General features: G+C 42.9%; 1 protein-coding gene across 1 annotated transcript in view; it reads left to right on the top strand.

Moving 5' to 3' along the window:
- The window catches only part of PLB1 (phospholipase B1), an 81094-nt gene extending 68696 nt beyond the window's left edge, over positions 1 to 12398 (top strand). Inside the window, exons 50-58 of the mRNA XM_074864842.1 lie at positions 32 to 83; positions 1961 to 2041; positions 3150 to 3215; positions 3746 to 3840; positions 5015 to 5096; positions 6424 to 6528; positions 7618 to 7713; positions 11202 to 11276; positions 11753 to 12398. Coding sequence (XP_074720943.1) covers positions 32 to 83; positions 1961 to 2041; positions 3150 to 3215; positions 3746 to 3840; positions 5015 to 5096; positions 6424 to 6528; positions 7618 to 7713; positions 11202 to 11276; positions 11753 to 11974 — 874 coding nt within the window. The 3' untranslated portion in view covers positions 11975 to 12398. The remainder of the gene's footprint in view (positions 1 to 31; positions 84 to 1960; positions 2042 to 3149; positions 3216 to 3745; positions 3841 to 5014; positions 5097 to 6423; positions 6529 to 7617; positions 7714 to 11201; positions 11277 to 11752) is intronic.
- The last annotated feature ends 8529 nt before the right edge of the window (positions 12399 to 20927 follow it).

The raw sequence follows: 20927 nt of genomic DNA on the forward strand, positions 1-20927 counted from the left end.
CATCTAAAATGTTTCTGTCCTCTCTCTGCAGTAATATGTCAGCCCAAGCACATGAATTGGTGGAGCTAATGAGAAGCAGCTCGGTAAGTGAAACTTGGTCTGCCCCTCAATGCTCCTGTGGTCTCTGGGAGATGACTTCAGTTGACTGGATGCTTGAGTAGCGAAGAGTGCTTTACTGATGGAAGAAAAGTCAGTGTCCTTGTCTCTTGGTGTGCTTTCCAAGATGAATGTGTGTGCCAGGGATTAGCCTTTAGGAGATGATAATTAACATGTACAAATCCAGGCAGGTAAGGTGCAAACACACAAAGCAGAGACTAATGTAGGGTACAGTGTGGCCAGGAGCTGTAAGGATGCTAGTGAGGAAGAGGAGACATTTAAAGCCTCTGGGGAGATCACAGGACTGCTTAGTTGAGCAGCAGCATTCAAAGCAGAGGTCATAAAGGCTGAGTGTAAAATCACTGGAGCAGGCACCTGGTGACCAACCTGAATCACATCATTCACTCTTGAGTTTGGAAAATGGCAATACTAGGAAGGGAGGACAACTGAAGTCTTCCCAGGAGATTAAGCCCTCTGAAACTCTGGTTCTGAACAGGCAAGTGATTAATCAGTGGCCAGAAACCTTAGGGTTGGGAGAATCCCTGTCATGCCATGAGCTTTTAGGGAAATGGTAGCGTTGTGGACCAGCCTGCTGTGCTAGCTCCACTGAGAGCTACCAAGGGCATCAAAAGTGTGATTTGCTTTTAACTCAGTGGTTGTTGCTGCAGTTTGGGGTGGGGGGAGGAAATCTGGAAGAAAACTAAGACTGCCCTGTTCCAAGTGTTGGCTGAATTTGAGCAGATGACTGTCTGGGTGTGAGCTGTTGGTTCAGGGAGAGCACCCTGTAAGGGAATGGGAGTGCCTGGTGCTCCTTGGCTCAGGCTGAATGAGAGAGGAAGGTACTGAATAAGCAGGATTTGTCAAAGCATGTGTCTCTCCGTGCCAGCACTCTTGATGGATGCTGCAGTGCTTGCCCCACTGTCAGTTACTCTGCATTACTGATTGTTTGGCAGAGCGAAGGGAGCTGGCATGGCTCTTCAATAAAATAGTACATGACTCTAGAGCTTTGTTTTATTTGCTGCTTTTTATGCATCTTTAAAAAAGGGGAAGGGGGAAGTCCCTGCCACACTTTGCCCCTTCATAAAAGGCTTTCCAACAAAGTGCTGGTTAAGGAGGAGAATTCAGACCTGTGGGTGATTCCCAGGCCCTTCCTCTATTTGTGGGATCCTTTCGCAGATGTTTGTTATGTAAATGCACCACACTAAAAATAGTTGCCTTTGATTCCTTTCTTTGTACTGAACATTACAAAATGTTTTGATGAGATCCAGCTCTCAGCAGCACCTATTGTTAGCTTGTGGTGACGTGGATGCTGCAGCTGCCCTTATATGAGCTCAGTGAAGTCACCAGCCTCCTGGACTCTTCTATTTTAATCCAGCTGTCTGTTCCCTGGGGCACCCCTCGCCCCTCCTGGCCATGGGGTAATACTTGCCCAGCTGGCAGGGATCCCCAGCAGCTCCAGTTCCACAGCTCCATGAGTCACTCCAGCATCCACTCCCACACTGCTTCATCCCCATGCTGCCTGCGGTGTTCAGCTGCGGCTGGCAAATCTCCTGTCCATCGCTGTCCTGAAGCTAACATTCATTTAGGGACACTTGCTGCCACAGACGCATTTTCATGCTCAGCTACCCTGACAGATCTTGTCTGCTGAAGGGAATTTCGTTACAAATGCCAAGGTGAATTGCAGCTAGACTAGCAAACAGTTCACGTTTTCCCCCTGGACGGATGCTTTTCTTTTGCCAACTTAACTCAGCATGCCTCCTTTCTCTGTTCTGCCATGCTGTCTGTACCCCCTTTAGCCCCATTTGTGAATGTTACCTCTGCATGCCTAAGCAATGGATACTGCAATCTGTTTATGTGCCACTAGAAAATTAACTTCAAGGAAGATTGGAAGCTGATCACTGTCCTTGTTGGAGGCAACGACCTATGCCAGTACTGCTTGGACAAGGTTTGTATCTCTGATGAGGCATGCTCACCCAGGCACTTGGCAAGTGACCAGCCCTGGAAATGTAACCTTTTCTCCCTCTCAGTGAGCCAAAGTTCCTCTTTGTTTAAAAAGCACTTAGAGGTTCTGTTCCTTTCATCTGTATTGTATCAGAAACAAGCGCACAGCTTTTACTATTGGGGCACTGTAGCTCTGGAGTAATGCATTACTTAAGCACCAGCAACCCGCCCCACATTGAACAAAACACCCAGGATAAAGTGAAGAGCTCTCCCAGCTTAACTGGACAAAGCAATCAAGACAGCATGGTATCTTAGGCATGTTGTTATGGGGACACAAGTGAAGTTTTATTCTGGAAAGCATCTCCATGCAATGATTACTGAGGATGCCTAATTCTTGCTTCAGAATGATACTGAAAGAAATAACATCAGTTTATAGTGAAAAAAGGTGTCTTTTATCTAGCTATGAGTGGTCTACCCCTCTGGAAAAGTTACTGTGGCACAGACTGTGGGTCTGGACCCCAGCTCATTGAAATGACCGGGGGCTGTTCTCTCAGTTTTGTTCATTTCCCTTTAAAGGTTGCTGCCTGGAGCCTTTGTGCCCACAGCTACACCTCTATAACTACAGTCACAAAGTCATTTTTGCCTATAGGTTTTGTGGGGCCTCACTGCCTCCATATCAATTTCTTCAGATTGGCACTTTTTTTTAAAAAAAAAAAAAAAGTATCTCTTTGTTCATAAGACAAACTAGTCTGGTCTGGGTCCCATAAAAGACAATGTGAAATCCAAAGATGTGATTTATGTAGTCATTTATCAGGCAAAGACTCTGCCAAGAACTATTATATACCTCAGGATTTTCTACAGAGATTAAGGGAATATATTAGTGGCATAGAAACACAAGTACTATATAACATGTGTGCATGTAGCAATAAGCCTCTTGATCTGAAAATATATCTGCCAATAAAGGCAAAAAGGAGCATTGATTTGGTATATCTTTTCATGGACTGCCTTGCAACTAGAGAGTCTGTGGATTCCTTTGTTCAGGTGAAACAGTTAAACTTCTTGGTTCCTGAAAGAAAGCTGATCCAAGTTTTATTTTTTTTCTAATTACACAGGAAACCTATTCAGTGCAAAAGTATGTAAAGCACCTTCAGAACACTCTGGATATTTTCTATAAGGAGGTAAGCTTTTAAGATACCCTAGAAAGCATGATCCCGGCAAGCACACTAATGTTTTTCTCACCTCTGATAGACTGTCAGTGATTCTGTTTCGTACAAGGTCATCTTCCAAACAGCTGGAGTCAGACTGCTCCTCAGCACTGCGTTTCAACAACTGTATTAGATAATACTCTGAGAAAGTGAGCTGCAGTTTCAGGAAAACTGTGTGTTTCACAGTATTTTTGATGTGGACCAAACATAGCACAACCTTCCTGCCAGTTTTGATGGCTAAACCAACTGGACAAGGTTTCATTTACCCTAGAGAAGGTGGAAATGCCCCAGGGAGTGAAGCAGTGTTTCAGCTAGTTTGTACTAGCTGCTGGGAATTTTTTGGCTGACATCCACTGTATGTCTCCCTCTCCCTGCCTTTATACATCATCCTTGCACATGCCAGTTTGCACTGACTCCCTGACCTATGGATGGCACTTCTTTCTCACTTTGTAGTGGTATCATGTTCTGTGATTTGGTATGTCTGGTTATCATAATCTCTGCAGCTCCCAAGAGTCTTTGTCAACATGGTGGAGATACTAGAGATTTCTGGACTGCGTCAGATTGCAGCAAGCTCTTCGGAGTGTGCTTTGACATCAAAGTAAGTGAGCAAAACAGGTCTTTGCCTTTAAAGAGCTATTTTTTTGGATCAATCTATATTGCTTCTACAGCAGGACATCCACACCAAGCTTTCCAAGCTACCTTCATCGCAGCCTTTACCTGAGATGCTAGTTCCCATCAACTTTCTATTATTTCTTCCAATACTTCAGCTAGAAGGTATACGCCTGTAGAAAGCAGAGTCGTCGCCTGTCTTCTCAGCTCTAAGGCAGCATGTCACAGCACAGGTCACCATATAATTGCCATCCTACTGAACTTCAAAGCCTTTTTCACCCAGCCATTCACTGCTCAGCAGCACAGGCTGACATCCCTGATGCCTCTCCTTGTATTCAGTGCTGCATTACCTGTGGTGCAGTCTGGGCTGCATACAGCAGGTTGCACAACCAGGAACTGCTTTTCACACCTAATGGAGGAGACCAAAATCCTAATTCAAAGAAGATTGAGGGACTTGTTTTAGAAAGCAGCAGTGCCTTTACAGGAGTCAGCATGGACATGAAAAGGCTTTTTAGTCTAGCAGAGAAAGGTATAACAAAGACCAGTGGTTGGAAGCTGATGCCTAATGAATTCAAATGAAGTTAGGCACAGATTTTTAATAATAGAAGTGATTAACTATTGGAACACACTAGAAGGGAAAATAATGAATTGACTGTCTTGCTTGATGTCTTCATATTCATTCCAAGCACGTTCTTAGAGGATGCATTTCAGTGAAGCACAAGTTATTACCTCTTGATATAGGGGTAACAGACTAAAACAGTGGTCTAAGGCAGCAGACTACATAAACAATTTGTCTTTTCTATCTTTAAACCCCCAGATTTCTGAAAATCTGCTGTAAGCCTATGTGTAGGGTGTTGGGGTTTTTTATTCAGACATGTGTGATTTCCTGCTAATGTGTGGCATACTAAACATTTGGGTCTAACTCAAGAGTTGTGGATCCTGCAGCTCTTACCAGCTGTGACAGGTGTTCACTTTGAAAACTACATCAGTAGGGATTTTTTTTTCTGAAGTATCTGTCCATTTGTAAGCTAACGAGGTGACTCTCCTTCAACATGTGAGCTTTGAGCACCTATCCTGAGCTCCTTGAAACAGACACATGTTGCTGAAGAACTGCATAGGCTATTTCAGGTTGGCTTTTAATGCTAGTATTTCTGTCATTGAAGGAATGTTTGCCCATGTTTCTTAAACCCTGAGGAAAATTCTGATGAACTACAAGAAATTAAGAGAGTCAACAGAGATTTTCAGGTAATACCTTGATTCTGTAACTGGTCATCTTCCCTTGTGTCCTTTTATACTGCTTCCCTTACTGCCCTTCCTCTCATGCATATCCTCAGCAGGACAGAGAGGGATGACTAGGAAACAGCTCGGCTACAGTCTAACTAAAACCCTAGCCAGCTAACCAGTTAGCAGCAAGTCTTTCTACACTGCTTTATGATTTGACGTCAGTTCTGAACTGGAGGCAGATTGAGACCAGTTCTGCTTCCAGTTGCTGTTTTGACAACTGAAAAGGAATTCCTGATGATGGCTGTTCTGTTGATACGTGTTTGTCCGTTATGAATCCAACTAATAGCTCACATGAATTAACATCACTGCAAGGATGACAAATCACCTTGCATCAGCTGTTTTGTGGAAACTCTTACCAGAGAAAATTAACTAAACCAACCTGATATTCCTTTCTTTTGCCATGGGCTGAAAGTGTGCACACAGATAGCTTACCATGGGTCAACTTGCTATCTGAGAGTAACTTTTCATAGCCTCAGGCATAAGATTCACTCAAATTTAACAAAGGTTATAAATAGCTATTGGATCAGAAGGTTCTTTGATCATTCCATCCTTTGAATACAGGAATTACTGTATCAGTTCACATTATGTTCTCCAGCCCTCCCTCCTGGCTCTAGCAGTGGTTGTTGTTCAATGAGTCTGACAACGCTCAAAAAATCCATCTTGGAAAATAGTTGTATAAACCGACCCAGGGGGACGTTTTCCTTAACTAAGGAAGTTAGGTTAGGAAGGTTTTGAGATGTGACCAGGAGCATTAGAATTTATACCCATGAGCTGGGAAGTAACAAGGAGATGTTTTTATTATCTGTGTGAATGTCTATTGCCATAGTTCTCAAGTAGCAGGTGATTTTTCAATGCTTAAGTTTTATTTTACTTCAAGCATACCTTTCTGAAAAATCAAGTCACTTCAGCTCAAGTTGGCCTTCTGAACTCGTCAATTCTAAGAATTTTGGCCTTATTACTTTTTTTAATTCTCTGTGAATTTGAATTTCGCTGTGATTGTGCAGCACTGATTTTGTAAGTAAGGTATGAAGATTTTTTTAAATTAAACAACTTCACATTTCAAATTATCCTAGCTTCTGTGCATTTTCCTCATGAAAATCTCATCATGAACCAAATTATTTTCTTAGCCGTTCTCTGGACTGCTTTATACTATTCAGCTGTATTTATACTAATCATTTATGACTTCCTAAATTGAAAGAAGTGTAATATGCATGTTTTTGATAGCTGCCAAATGTTAGATGAACCTTGTAAGTAACTTTTCTGTTTCCAACCGTGAAACTCCATACAGGCTGAAGCCTTACAGCTGATCAACAGCGGTCGGTATGAAGAGCGTGAGGACTTTGCAGTTGTCATGCAGCCGTTTTTCCGAAACACTTTGTTACCCCTGGATAGCGTAAGTTCTGGTTTTCTTTCCTATTATGTAGGGACCAGTATCTTGATTTCTCTAAGTCAGTAAGATCCATGCCATGAGAATTGTGTTTTCTTCTCTTTGGACAGTCTTAGCAGCACAGGATAGAACCTGCAAAAAGAGTGACAGAGGAAAAGACAGGAAAGACTGTGCTGCCTCTGAATCAAAATGGTTTTAGGAATAATTTGTAGTGTGCACACATTAATCCTAAGCACCCTCTTTCTTCATCTAAACTGCATGTTGGTTCCCCTCTTGCTTCCCCTGTTGGGGGCTTGGCTGGCATTCACCACAATTTTCTTCTGGTCTAGGTTATGGAGTTCGTTCAGGTTTCCTTCACACAGAGACTGGCACTTGCATGCCTGGCTCATCCCAGCCTGGAAACAGGAAGCAACTTTTGAAGCCAAACACTGATTATCCCTCTCTTCTCCAGCCTTAGCATTATATATGCTGTATATTTAGGGATACAAATATTCAGCATGAATCCTGGTCAAAACCACCCAGTTTTGCATAATACTGATTCTTTTGTCTTAGCACCCCCATTTCATTCTGGCAGCTTCAAGTCCAAAGAATGGTTACCATATTGATATCGATGAGGCAAATTTTCCCTAAGACAGACATTTCTCACAACTGGGTAACGCCACAGTTTTTAATGCTGCCTGAAATTCAGCAAAATTTCAACACCTGAAAGGATGTAATTCTGAGTTGTGGAAGTTTAACAGACAAGAATAAGCAACCAGTTTTCTGTCAGTTCTGTGCAAGGTGGAGTGTGGGTTAATGGCAGAGTCCACATAAGAGTTATGACTGTTGGTTTAATGACAAATTTAAGTTTGTTATGAAAATCGCTGTTTAAAGTTGAGCAAGCTGCATTACACAGAAGGTCTCAAGATGCAGTAGCCAGCCCACAGTTAGGAGTACCTTAGTTTCATTTGCAGTGTCAAAATAGAAGCATATTGCCTTTAGGAAGGTACCAAATTTGTGAAGTGGGTATGCCAAGTACAGTGCATTATTAGATAGAATATGTCAGATCTCAAAGGCTGAAATGGGCTGAGAAATACATTTTTGCTTTTATCACAGAATGACAAGCCAGATCTGAGTTTCTTTGCGGCAGACTGCTTTCATTTCAGTGTAAGAGGCTATGCTGAGATGGCCATGGCTCTCTGGAATAATATGGTAAGAGGTTGTGACCTAGATCCCTATGTGTTTGTGGTAGCAGTCCCTACAAAAAATCATGGGAAAGGTGTCTGAAACAAAACAGTAAGCAAGAAATAAAATTGATATTCTAACAAGTGGGGGGCTGCTCAACTCTGAGACCCTTCTCAGCCTGCATTTCTTAGGAACACGATCCAAAGCATTCATGTTGCATAAAACAGTGTAAGTCTCTTGCTCTTTCAAAATGAAATCCTGAGAGTCTTAGTGTAATGAAAGATTCCCTTCTCATTTGGTAAATAACTTGCATTAAAGCAAAAAATCAGCCTAGTTAAACAGTCCTGTAGGTTTCCTAAAAATGTCTGTTGAATGAGCTTGCCCTTCTTCAGTGAATTCTGCTAGATTTATCAGGAAAACATACATGTGATTGAATTTTTGCTGCCATTAATAGTGTGGACATGTTGTACCACCCACTCTAGTATCTGAAGCAATTCTAGTAGATTCACTGAAACTAATGGGGGGCTGAAATCACACCTATGATGCCTCTGCTTGCAGTCATATTCCTTCTGTCATTTGGGGGAAATGATAGCTTTTGAATAGTGCTGGAAGAGGCATATGCTGGACTTGATAACTCCAAGGTCACAGTTGCTTTCAGAACTGTGATGTTTCCCATGGTGTAAGGAAGACTATGGCATTTTCATGCCACAGTGACATTTCCTCCTCTTGTCTCAAACAGCAGTACCCAAACACTTTGTGGTAGCAGAAATCCTGTATCCTGGTTTGTACAAGAAACAAGCATATATGGAGGGGAATTTCTTTTCAGTTTAAAAAAGTTTGAGCAAGATAAGAAACTTACACAATACTCCAGAATGAACTGGAACTGGGAAATGCAGGGCAGAAATCTGTGCAGCTGCCCAGTATAGCATATGAGCTGTAGGTCCAGGGTTACAGAAAGCAGTAGCTGTACAGTGCATGCACATGCTCTGAGTAATTGATTTGTGCATGCACAGCAAATGTGCCTGTTTTCTGTCAGGCTTCCCTGACCACGACTCCAGCTGACAGCAGTCTGTTAGGCTTCCATGTGCAGTAGCTCTAACAGGGCTAATGGTGGCCCAGAAACCCCAGGCAAATGTAGAAAACATTCAAATTGAGCGTGGCTTCAGGTTTTGAGAAGAAAAAGAGACAGTACCTGGACATATGGTAGCCTTAAATTGGGTTTCTGTTGCCACGTGGTGTTCCTGCTGGCCATTACTCATTTCTGAATCACCATCAGTCCTTTTTCTATGTCATCAGAGTTTTATTCTGTCCAGACTGTCACTCATTTCCTACGCATGTAAGGATACTGACACAAAGATTTCTACTGGGGTGACGGGGATCAGGTTCTTGCTGATGTGAAGTGCAACTATTCCCTTCCATAGAAATCTGTCGGTCTATGCCAACTGCAGATTTCACTGCTTACTATTTAAATCTAGTTCTTGTAACACATCCATGCTTTTCACTCACAGCCCATGTACGGCGAGGCTGTGCAAGCTTACTGTAAGGCTGTATTGTTTCCCTGTTCCCTGAAAAGCTCAGCAGGCTGTAGGCTTATGGCCAAATGACATGGATTCTTGTCAGTACACATAAAAGGCCAGCCTGTGCCTGGCCACTGCGTGGGCATGCAGGGATGGGGATGGCTTAAGGAGCCTCTCCCTCATCATGATGTTCTTTGCCCTTTTTGCTTCATGCAAAGCAAAGCATGCTCCTGCTCTCTGAAGTCAGAGGACTTTGAAGTCTTAAGGGGCCCCCACTGGTGCCAAATCCACCTCATTGGTCCCCTGGCCCAGGAGAAGAGCACATGGATGGTGTGTTTAGCTTGTGTCCTGCCTCCATGTTTGCCACATGCTCTAGAATAGCTGTATGTTTCTTCCAGAAGTTGCCCTGTACACTCATAGACATGGGGATAGGGTCATCTTCAAAGCTCAGAAGCTAATGCTCCTGAGGAATAGATCACATAGAGATGAAGCAAGCATGGCTGGCTACAAAATTTTGTACCTTATCATCCTTTGTCTGGGCTCTGTGCCAGACTCCTTACCAAGTGGCCTGGCACAGGGAATATTACAATTATCTACAAATAACCAGTCGTACTCCAGACAGAATGCTACAGGATATGAGCCACACATCTTACAAATAACCACATCATAATTTGAGCTGTTCCCTTTAAGATGAAATAAAACTACCAAATTCAGTCCAATGTTAGCTGGCAGGCAGGCCAAGTGATTTAGGACTCATATACGAGTCCACCAGGACTCACAACAATCAGTACAACTTGGCATTCTCTTTTGCTTCTCATCTTCTCTCCACTTGTTAGCTTTCTTTCCTTCTCTAGTCACATTTTGCCATGGTTCATATCTCTCTTTTCATTTTTCAGGCTCTACTTCTTTTTTTTTCTTTTTCTATTTTTTTCTTTTTTATAAACTGAACTAGAAAGTATTCCCAGTGCTTCCATATGGGAATCTCATGAATAGAATTTTTCTCTGCATTGTGTTGGGCTTGTTGTGGTATTGTTTCTCTTCAATGTAATCACTTAAACTCTCTTAATCGCTTGAGGACAGTAAATGCACATATGGACAATAGCAGAAGCAACAGCATTCCTCTATACTGTATTCCCAGAAGTGCTGGATGACAACTCCGCAGTTCTCCGTGGGCCAGTCCTGAAATCATTGCTTCAAGCATGTCCATACACAGTTGTAAATGCTTCAGTTAACATGACTGAGCAAGCCTCTACTTGTTAGCTCAACTATGGTAACCGATGGTATGTGCACGCCTAGCCAACTACAAGTGCTATGCCATTAGCCTAGACATATTTTGAGTTTGAAATGGACTTGGGGCGAGCCTATGGTCAGCTACTGCAACTTAGCTGACAACTGATAGTATAAAAAGCTCTATTTAACTCGCTTCTTGCAATCTTGTGAACTTAGCCTCAGCTAAAACTCCCAGGGAGTTTCGTGTCTGAGTGAAGACTGCAAAGGTTGACACTGTCTTGTCCCGTCTCTATAACTCTACATCATTTCTGAAGTCAATTCCATCACCGTGACACCTAAGCATCTTTCTTTCAGTACTAAGTACATGACTAACATCTGTCATATGTTGGGGTTTTTTTCGTTGTAGTTTATACTGTCATTTGAGATGTGTACGTGGGAGAACTGGGTGTATAGTGAACCACTTTGTTTTAGCAGAATATTTAAAGTATGTGGTATTCAGAGTTATTTTCTCCACTCAGTGCAAAAGGAGGAAAGGCTTCTCATGTTCCTTGCTTCCTGAGGGAGTTTTTGTGCAGTCACTACATCAGAATCTCAATGTCTTCAGTTCATGAGTGTTAAAATGTTTGGAAACTGTGATGCACCTTCTACCACATTTCTTCATAGCTGCAACCATCAAAAGATTGGATAAAAAGTTGTAACCACCCAAGTCAGGAGAGTCTGAGGAGGAAAAAAAATCGTTATGTTTACTATTGCTTTTCTCTTCTTCAGTTGGAGCCAGTTGGTGAAAAGCAGACTTACAACAGCTTTACCCATGACAGATCAAAACTCAAGTGTCCAAACCCAGTAAGTAAAGGCCGAGATGTCCATACTCTCCATTAACCACTTCTATTTTTCTCTTCTTATTGGTAAAATTCTTTAAAATAGTATCTTTGTGAAGGCTTTAAATAGCTAAAATATACTTCTGTTTTGTTACACACAGGGAAATCTACTTAAAATTTAATGCAAAAAAAATTATCCTCACTGCAGTGGAAAGCCTCTCATTTAAGCCAGTTTTAATGAGTCTACATATTTCCATTTAGTTGTCTGCAACAAACAAATTTGGAAATGATGCCAGCACACTCTGAGATGGCTCCTTTTCTTGTTCTAGGAACTTTCAGGCAATAGGGCAGGAAAGAGTCTGAGCTAAAATAGACAGAAGGCAGAAACAGCTGATAGTCTAAGATTGACAGTTCCTCTCTGGGAAGGGGTGATGGCCTATTGTCTGAATGCTGCCTGTTGAGTGGTCTGTGGTCACTAAAACCTTTGCTCTCCCTTTGTAGGAGAAACCCTTTTTTTCTACACTGAGAAACAGTGGATTCAGAAATTCAGATCTCAACTTGGAGAAAACTGAACTTTCAGTCCCCTACTGGGCTGTCATTGTGGCTGCAGTAGCTGGAGTCCTGGCAGGTTCTTTACTCATCTGGCTTGTGTCAGGAAGAAGAGCCAAGAGGCACCAACTTGAGACTGACACAGAAAAGAACATTAAAACGACATCTCTGTAAAGCAAGTGGAACAAACATCTGTCTCTGCTGAGGCTGCTCTCTGGTGAGATGCAGAGAGTAGCAGAATAAAAAAACTTTGGGATATAAATGAAGCTTCTTGGTTAGCCAGAGATTTTTGGGCGCAATAATCTTGATCAGAAATGTACTGTAGAGTTAGCTTCTGCAGATCAGTCAAGTGGAGGATGATGTCCGAAGTGTTAAAGCTTTTTCATTCTGGGATTCAATTCTCTATTTCATGAATATTACTCAGGATGTCAATTGCTTGCATGAAGTGATAAACTTGTTCATGCATCTGGCACCTTAATTGTGCATCTATATGCCCTTTTTCTTATAAAACTGTATATAAAATGTTAGATACAAGTCCATAATCATGACCTGGTACTCCCCAATAACAAGGTGAAATAAAAAAGAAAAGTTGCAATTTCATATGTTCGATTCCAGCAAGACCATTGAGTTGAAGTTGCTAAGGTTGTTCTACACAGGAAAGTACAATGCTGTGGAAACAACTTTAAGTCAACCTCTGAGCAACTTGGACCATCCATCTATGTGGTGGCATCCCTGGTGCAGTGCTGTGCAGCACAGCTAGAATAACTGCACCTTCTCCACTGCCTTGAACTCCAGCCTCCATTTGTCTGGGACTGGACCTGGAACTGGGTCATGTGCATCACTTCTCCTCCAGAGCTAAATAGCCCAGGGCAGTCCTGTATCCTCCTGCCCACTGCTATACAGCAGCTGGTTCCAGAATGACTCTCTCTGTGGGGAAGGAATTTCTTCACTAGCATGCAGTAAGGGGTCAAACAAAAATGAGATACCTGGTTGGCAACCTAGCCTGGCTGAACCTTTCCCATAGGATCTGTGGTGTGTTCAGGTCTCAGACTGGAGTCTCCATGGCTGGTTTCCAAGGAAGAATTTGCTAAGTTTTTTCAAAATTCTTATCAGGAGTTCAGAAGAGGTCATTCCTGGAAATTAGACATTCCTTTTTTTATAGTTGTAGGTCAATTCATATGATCTACTAGTACAGAGGATACTTCACAGGTTTCCTGTGATCTTGTTTTCCAATATCTTTGTTATTTCCTACATCAAATACTTCAAATTTTGATTTTTACTTGAAGGCAAAGCATGGTTTGCAGTGGTGTGATTTTTCTTTTTTTTTTTTTTGTGAGGTGCACTGCATTTCCACTCCAGAAATACAAATGAACAGAAAATTAAAATGTTTCAGGGAATAAAGTGTTCTGGGGTTCCTAAACCTACTCATTATGCACACAGAAGGTATTCAGACTCCTCCTTTTTCTATTTCATTCCTGTCATTGTCCTTGCTAAGATCAAAAGAAGTGGGTAAAATACAAGTTGTAGAGTCAGGTTTCAGGGTTTGTAGCTCTACTCACCTCTCCTTTGACCTGCACTTAAAGCTTGGGCCATTACTAGTAGGACTTCTGTTTGCCTAAATCTTATCCATAGATCTGTGTCTGGGAACTCTACATGCAGCCCCAAGTGGGTATATATTTAGAATGCAAAACAGAAGCACCTGCATCTTGTTTCAGTGCAGTACAGGCATCTCTGCTGCTCTTTCTGTCCCTGTCTTCACTGTGGGTCATTAACTATCTACCTGATATCCCAGCTGCCGGTATTTATTTAGCTCAGTAAATGGAACCAAACACAGCCTCAAACATGCAGTGCAGGAGACAAGATTTACTGTATTCCAGTCTGTTCTACCGCACCTTCACCTCAGACACTTTGTAAAATGTAAGCCTCACAAGTGAGGAACCTAAGCAAATATCCCAGTGGATTGTGAAGCCTACAATCTCCTCTCATCCCTAAATGTTGTTCTTCTGGTCCTTCTTCCCTCCTGGGAGCTTGGATAGACACTGCTCATACAGCCCTTGGCTTGAGAAGGAGTAAGAAGATACAGTTCTCTGCAGAAGATTTAATCAATACTGGGTATTTCAAAGGCAACTCAAAACAGTAGTTCAGTGCTGATTTACCTTTCTAAATCATGTGTGCATGCAGAAAGCGGGGCGGAGGGGGGTGCTAGAGCATGAGTTAGAAGTACAAAATATTGCAGATTCTCACATCAGGTTTGTTCTGTCTAGAGATGGGTACAAGTGCATCTTGAATTTCATGCTGGTGCCCCCTGCTACAATAACTAGACATCCCCTTTCCCCACTTAGCTAAATTTTGTTCTGGACTACTGAAAGCCAAGACAGAAGAGGTGCAGCCAGTTGGGAACTGGGGGGAAAGATGGCTCTTTGATCCTCCAGCATCCTGAAGGATACTAGAGTGTAAATAATTCTTGTGTAGGAGCCAGGGTGATTCCACTTTGGACTGCAGATTCCCAGTTCCTTATAGCATTCAGCTCTGAAAGGTATGCTGCCTTTACTGATACTTTTGGGAACTGAGAAGCCATTGAGCTTAAATTTTATTGGCCCTGTGCTATTTCTGCAGCAGGAGACTTTTCCCCTGGCTTCTGTAGCTGTGGTGTAGCTCTACTGCACTACTACAGTAGGAGCACATAGGAGCTGGAGCATGAGCTGGTGGGCTGCTTAATTAGTCTATGGAAATATCTTCTGGCATCTTTCTTGTGTAGACTGAAGTATGTGACAAACTGCACTAGCATTTAAAAAAACATCAAGAATCATGCAGTTTGCAGCTGCTCCATAAGCAAAATTACTTCACTGAAGATATTACTGCTGCATGTTCCCTCTGTGCTCATTAAGCAGAGGTAACATTAAGCTGGAGTGAATGACAAATGATTAGGTCTGGATCTTAGTCTGACTGCATTCAGTGTCACATTAAATCAGAAAGTAATCTGTACATTCTGTCTGTCAGTTATCCATTCCCCCTTTTTTCTTTAATAACGTGCTCTTGGTTTCAAATGCCTTCGTGACATTTTCCTCACTGGACCACTGAGTAGACCAGATTGCCTACTGATGCACAAAAGCAGAGGGGCTTAGGAGGAACTTCAATTCTGTATAGAAAAATGCATGAAATGGATGTCATCTTAGCCCAGGATTTTGCTTAGGCCAATGGCGGTCTCGTGCAACACAGAAAACTATCTCTTCTGTGTACAGTGATTTCTTAACATCCCAAGAAAACAGGCTTTGTGGGTTCTTTCTCTGGAGAAGAGCTGCAGCTCAGGCCGCATGAGCAGTCACTGTCCAAAGGGCCTTTGAGAGTACTGGCCTTGCTGCCCGCTCAGGTGGTTATGAAGGGCATTGGGGGTAAATGTTGTACTGTTGCCTAGTCTTGAGAAGTAATCTGTTCTTCAAACAGGGAAGTGATGGAACCTGACAACTGTTGGCAGCAGTCGAGTTCAAGTTCTGGTCTCCTTTGTTGCTGCTGATGGACCTCTCTCTTGTCATGGTACAATGTCTGCATTTTGCTTTATAAGGTCAAATGGCATAAAAAAGTTTCATCTAGGGTCAGTTTGCCTCACCTGACTGGGGGGGGAATCTTTCTAACTTTAGCTGCTTTGGATGAACCTCCTAGTGCAAAAATTGTTCTGTTTTGATCATCAGAGAGAATGGTCGCCCAAGGAAAAAGGCAGAGAGCCCATGGCTTGAGCAATTTTAGAAAGAAATCCAACAAAACACAGGAAAGCTTATTTAAGGGGTGGTTGGAACTACTCACTGGCTAGAGACTGGAAGAAGTTCCCTTATGTCTTTCCATTTGTGACCTATGTAACTGCTACTCATTATGCAGTCATATCTAGATTAAGTTATGTGGATTTTACTGAAAAAACTTCATTCACTGAACTGTGTGGGTTTTCCCTAATTGCAGGCTTTCAGCAGGATTTGTAGAAGTCAAGTACAGAAATGTGCTCATGTCCTCTGTCGGATGGAGTATGGCATCCATGAATATTTTTCAGTGCTTGTATTCTCCAGGCCTTCTGTTTCCTTACAAGGATGGTTTAATAATGCTTTTAGAGTAGTGGTGCTGCAGGGACATGGTTCAGTGAGAGGCAGTCGGGAATTTCTGACACTGATCCACAGGCTGATCCTGGAATGAGTTATTTCAGCTGGAGAAACCAGCTGCTTCCAAACATCTAAGAGTGCTTTCTCATCGGTGTAAAATGATGGTGGCTGTGAAGAACAGAAGTGACCTGATAGGTTTAAAGTGTCTGTATTGTAACCATCAAGGATTTTTTTAAATTCCTTTTAGTGTTAAAAATTAACCATGAAGGAAAACCCTTTAGCTTAAAACCATTTATGTTGCTTAGGTGACTGGAAGCACCACGTGAGGGCCCCAATGGGCTTAGGTTGTGAGAGGAGATAATCCCCAAAGTAAACCAGCAGCCAGGGCTGCTGTTCAATTTAACAACAGCAGGGGAGCTGGGCCTTGGGCGTCTCAGAAAAATATGTGTAACAGCTTCACAGTGGGCAGATGAAGCACAAAGTACTCTCCGTGCTCTTGCATCAAGTCAGTTTTGCAGTCAGTACCTCCTGTTAAGTCACAGAAACTGGCCAGTTGAGCAGCTCTCCACCCACCAGGGATTTACCTGCACTTGCCAGGTTGCCTACAGGTATCCTCTGAATTGTCTTTCAGATCCAAGTAAAACACAGGAGTTAGGAATAAGTGGAGAGGACACAGGTGGGATAGATTAGACAGCAGAAATCAGTGGTGCATCTTCTGAAAATTTCTAAGCCTTGCTCTCTGCTTAGCTCTCTCAGCAACCATCTTGTATTATTTCAGTGCAGACTTTGGGACCCTCTGAAAGCTCACCTATCTGCAAATACAGCCTCTAGGGCCTGGAGTGCAGCAGCTCCTTAAGTTCCACAGCAAAACTGAGTGATTAGATGAATCATATAACATCCCTGAGTATTCCTCACAGACCCTCTGGGGATCTGAGGCGCTGACACACCTAGGCTGTGAATCCCAGACAGCCTCAGGTGGAGGACAGACAGGGAGATGCTCAGTGTAGGCAAGAAGATAACACCTCTGGGAAGGTACAAAAGCGAACTTCAGGTATCTAAATGCTTTTTAAATCTGAAAACAGAGTTGACCATGCATTCTGAAGCAATGATATGGGACTTCCTGGACCATGTTTAACAGGATTAGACATCCGTATTCCATCACTGTATCATCTACATAAGCTTTTTGTGCATCTGGGCTGAAAATGACGCAAATGCCTCAGCCTTTGGCATAACATTTATCTATCACGTACTTGTTTTGTGGCATGAGCTGACCTTTTCTTGCTGCTGCTCCTGCTGCACTAGTTGAACAACCTCTTCACCCTTTCCCCTACCTGAGCCATCCTTTTGGTACAGCTGCCAGAAATCTCTAGTACAAGGTAAGTAAATAAGCCAGCCTGGCAATTAGGACATTCCCCTGACTGTTACTTATTCAACAATGAAATAGTCAATGCCTTTGTTGAAGCATCCTTTAAAACATTTTACAGATATTTATGAGGGTAATTTGTGTCCTAACATTCCTGTGCGATAGTCTTATTACCCCCCAACTAAAGATGATTAAATTTATGTGCAGAGAGGTGAAGTGATGTGCCCTGGGCTATGTGACGAGTCAGTGACTGAGCAGGAAATTAAACCCAGAAGTCCTGGCTCCACAGACACAGCCCAGTTGTGCAACCACTATACAACTTATCACACAATCGCTAGCATCGCTAGACTGGTAGCTGTGCCAATTTTATGCCTGTTTTTTCCCTCAGTTTGAATGCAGATACAGCAAAACATTGGCAGTCTGTACAAGTGGGGAGCAGCAAACTCTGGGGCGCCCAGGTCACTGAGGATCCAGTCTGCCCTGATGCTCAGTATTCATACAGGGGCGCTGAGCACTCAGCAGCACTTTGGCAGAGGCCCAGGCTGTGATTATCGTAGGGTGGGGAATGGAGAGGAGAGAGACATCCACTGCTCTCCCATCATGCTCCCACTTGCATTACCCACACCCAGTAATTAGCTCGTGGGTTCTACCTCCAGCCTGCAAGATGCAAGGCTGCAGGTTGCACCCTCTCCTTGCCTAGCTCTGAAGGCATCCTTGCATACTGCTCGGAGTAGGAAGGGTCAGGACTTTCGGGGATCTGATCTCAGACCTGTTAGATGGTGAAGGTATGTCCTTCAGAATAGGAAAAAAAAAAAATCCTACTGAGAAGAAATTACATTGCTGAAATGGAAATTTTTTCCTGGCACCGTTGGTCTGTCTGTCTTTCATTTTTTACTTGGTGGAAAAGATGGGGAAAAGTGGACCTAAAGTGAATTTTTTCATTTCAGAATGTTATTTCAAAGACAGTTTAGTTTCAGAATATTCAGAAGTGCAGGATGCCTGCCTTTTGACTTATTTTCCAGCTGAAACCATGTAGTTGAAAAATATTACTGATTTGGAACCTTTTAAACTTTTATCTTGCCATCTTGATTTTTGAAATGGGAACTAACTCTAAAGCATTGGCATGTTCCAGTAAATTCAAAGCTGTTATTTCAGTGCTTGAGAGGCAGCTTCACTGCAGATTTAGCTCCTGTATTGATCAACACAAGCTGTTTGTACCAAGTAACCATGCCAGCTATGAGAGTGACCACAGACCAAAACCACTGTCGTGCAGAGTCATCATCCACGCTGCCTGACAGTAACAGTGTGTAGCTCTAAAACCAAATTATCAGTAGCCATCTTCAGTGAGAAACCCTGCAATGTAATTATTGCCGCAGTTGCAACATTGTGTGTGACCAGATTGATAGGGTAAGCGTTTCGCACTGACTCCAACAGCAGCCCAGAATTAGAAGGAAAAAAAAAAAACCAACAACAACAACAAAAAAAACAACAAAAAAAAAAAAAAAAGGAAAAAGAAAAAAGAAGAAGGGGGGGTGGGGGGCAGGGAAAGGTATTTTTCCTTTCCACATAAGGCTGCCTCCCAGCAGCCAGCATCTCCACTGGAGTGCTCACACTTTGAACAAACTGCTCTGACCTAACTGGTGGTGCCACTGCTCTAAGGGGACATGAGGAAGGGGGGAGCATGCAGCATTCCCTGTGCTGCCCCATCCCAGGGAAGGGAGATCTGCTTCAGTAGGAAGCCTAGTATCCACCCTGCCTATCCTCTAACCTGGGAACAATACCATGGAGTTGGGGAACTGCTCTTGGGCGTCCTCCAGTCAGATCGTTTTTAGCAGAAACCTGTAGCTTACTCATGCAGCTTTTTTGGGTTTTGAACCATGCTGACTTTATATGAAAGGAGTTGTGAGCAGAAATGAATCCACTTGATGGGAAACAGTGTTGCCTTTGCAAATTATTGAATCCTGAGATGATGTTACTTACCAGTGTGCTCTCCTTCGGTCCTCCTTGGAGCTGCCCCAACTGACTGTTTGCTATGACAATCTAATTATAACTTAGTCCGGCTACGAGCACCAGCTGCCTTCGGTTTCTTTTATCTCATTGAACTGGTCAAGCACAAGTTAGGTGCTTCAGAGCCTGCTCCCTGCATGAAACTGAAGGAATTCAGAAATGTATTAGAAAGGCATTAGCTTCTCCTTTTCTCTCTTTTTTTTTTTTTTTTTTCCACTGGAGCCCATCCAGATGGAGCACAAACAAGGAGAGGATAAATGCAAAGTGCTCTGCCACCCTGAAAGCACGCGCTGACGTCAGCTTTCATGAACTGGCACTTTAATCATCGCATGGGGAATGTTTCTCTCTGTAGCCTGCCTTTGAATTTCTCAGTGCATCAACATTAGCATTTATGGCAAGAAAGATTTATTTTCTTTGCTGGTTAAAAGAGTAGTAAATTCAGAATGCTTTTACAAGCTACTAGACAGAGAGCCCTGGAGATCTGAAATCCTGTAGGCTCAGACTAGGTGCGTCAAGGGCAGCAAAAGGGCAAGCTTCTTCCTGTGTGTATTTCCAGTTGCATTAACAGCTAAGCTGAAAAGCAAGAGGCTAGTCCAGTCAGCATACACAGGGAAGTTGTTAGCTTCTCCAAGCCAAACTGTGCAAAATAGTCTGGGAGAGGAAGAAAGTATAGGGTACCAGACATGAGGGACAGATGGATTAGGGACCTCCAAAGGTCTTTTTGAGGCATGTAAGCTAAATTTTTCAGAATTAAGCACTGAAAATTAGCAGACTCATTTTCTGTTCATGTGTCAGGCCTTGAACAAGCACGTTGCTCTCTTTCTCTACGCCAGTCTTCTTGGCTGGGCTCACGTAATTGGACTTTGACCCCTTCCTCACAAGAGCCAGGAGTGATGAATTCACTGAAGTGTGTAAGGGTGTTTTGAGCTCTGTGAAGAGAAGAGTTCTGTGTAAGTGCCTTGCATTTGTTGTTATCCAACTTTCTGCTGAGGTTTAGCCTAGTCTGCTCTTCTGCATCTACTACTGCCTAGTTGTATTTTCTGTATATTGTTTATGTCCTTTGTGCATGAGGGAGCATGCGTGAAGGAGTAGGATGCAGCCATCCTTTCTTGGCTGTTTGCCATAGGTGTGCCCAGAGGTGAAATTCTGCCGCCTGGCATAGTGGCCATCATAACGCATGAGTTCGGACAGATCTCAGCTGAGCAATTTAACTAAGGATTTTGGTCTATAGTGCGGGGAGATTACCTTACTTTATACGTTCAGAGATGTGCTGGAGAGGGGTGGGGAAAGGATGACAGATACTAATGATGCTAGCAGGCTATTGTCAATATAGATGCAGTCAGCTGGTCCCATCAGCTGCTTTCATTAGACCACTTGCTTCACAATAAAGTGGTTTCCTAATTATAGCCTTCATTTCACCCTCCGTACTGTACAGTCCTGTATCATCAGGTGCTGCTGCTTCTTCCTTTATGCTTGCTGGAGCACACGGCAGTGTGGAGCTGTCTCAGCGTTAAGGCCCTGCTCACCCGTGTAATTAAAGGAAGATTAGAGATGGGTTTGTGGCAGCTACATTCTTACTTTGTAACTTGCATGTTGTGGCTGTTGCTTCTTACAAGGCCTTAGGTGGCTAAAGGCCTGCAGGCATTTAAAACACACACATGTATATACATCC

This window comes from Strix uralensis, chromosome 3, assembly GCF_047716275.1.
Source record: "Strix uralensis isolate ZFMK-TIS-50842 chromosome 3, bStrUra1, whole genome shotgun sequence".
Classification (NCBI taxonomy): domain Eukaryota; kingdom Metazoa; phylum Chordata; class Aves; order Strigiformes; family Strigidae; genus Strix; species Strix uralensis.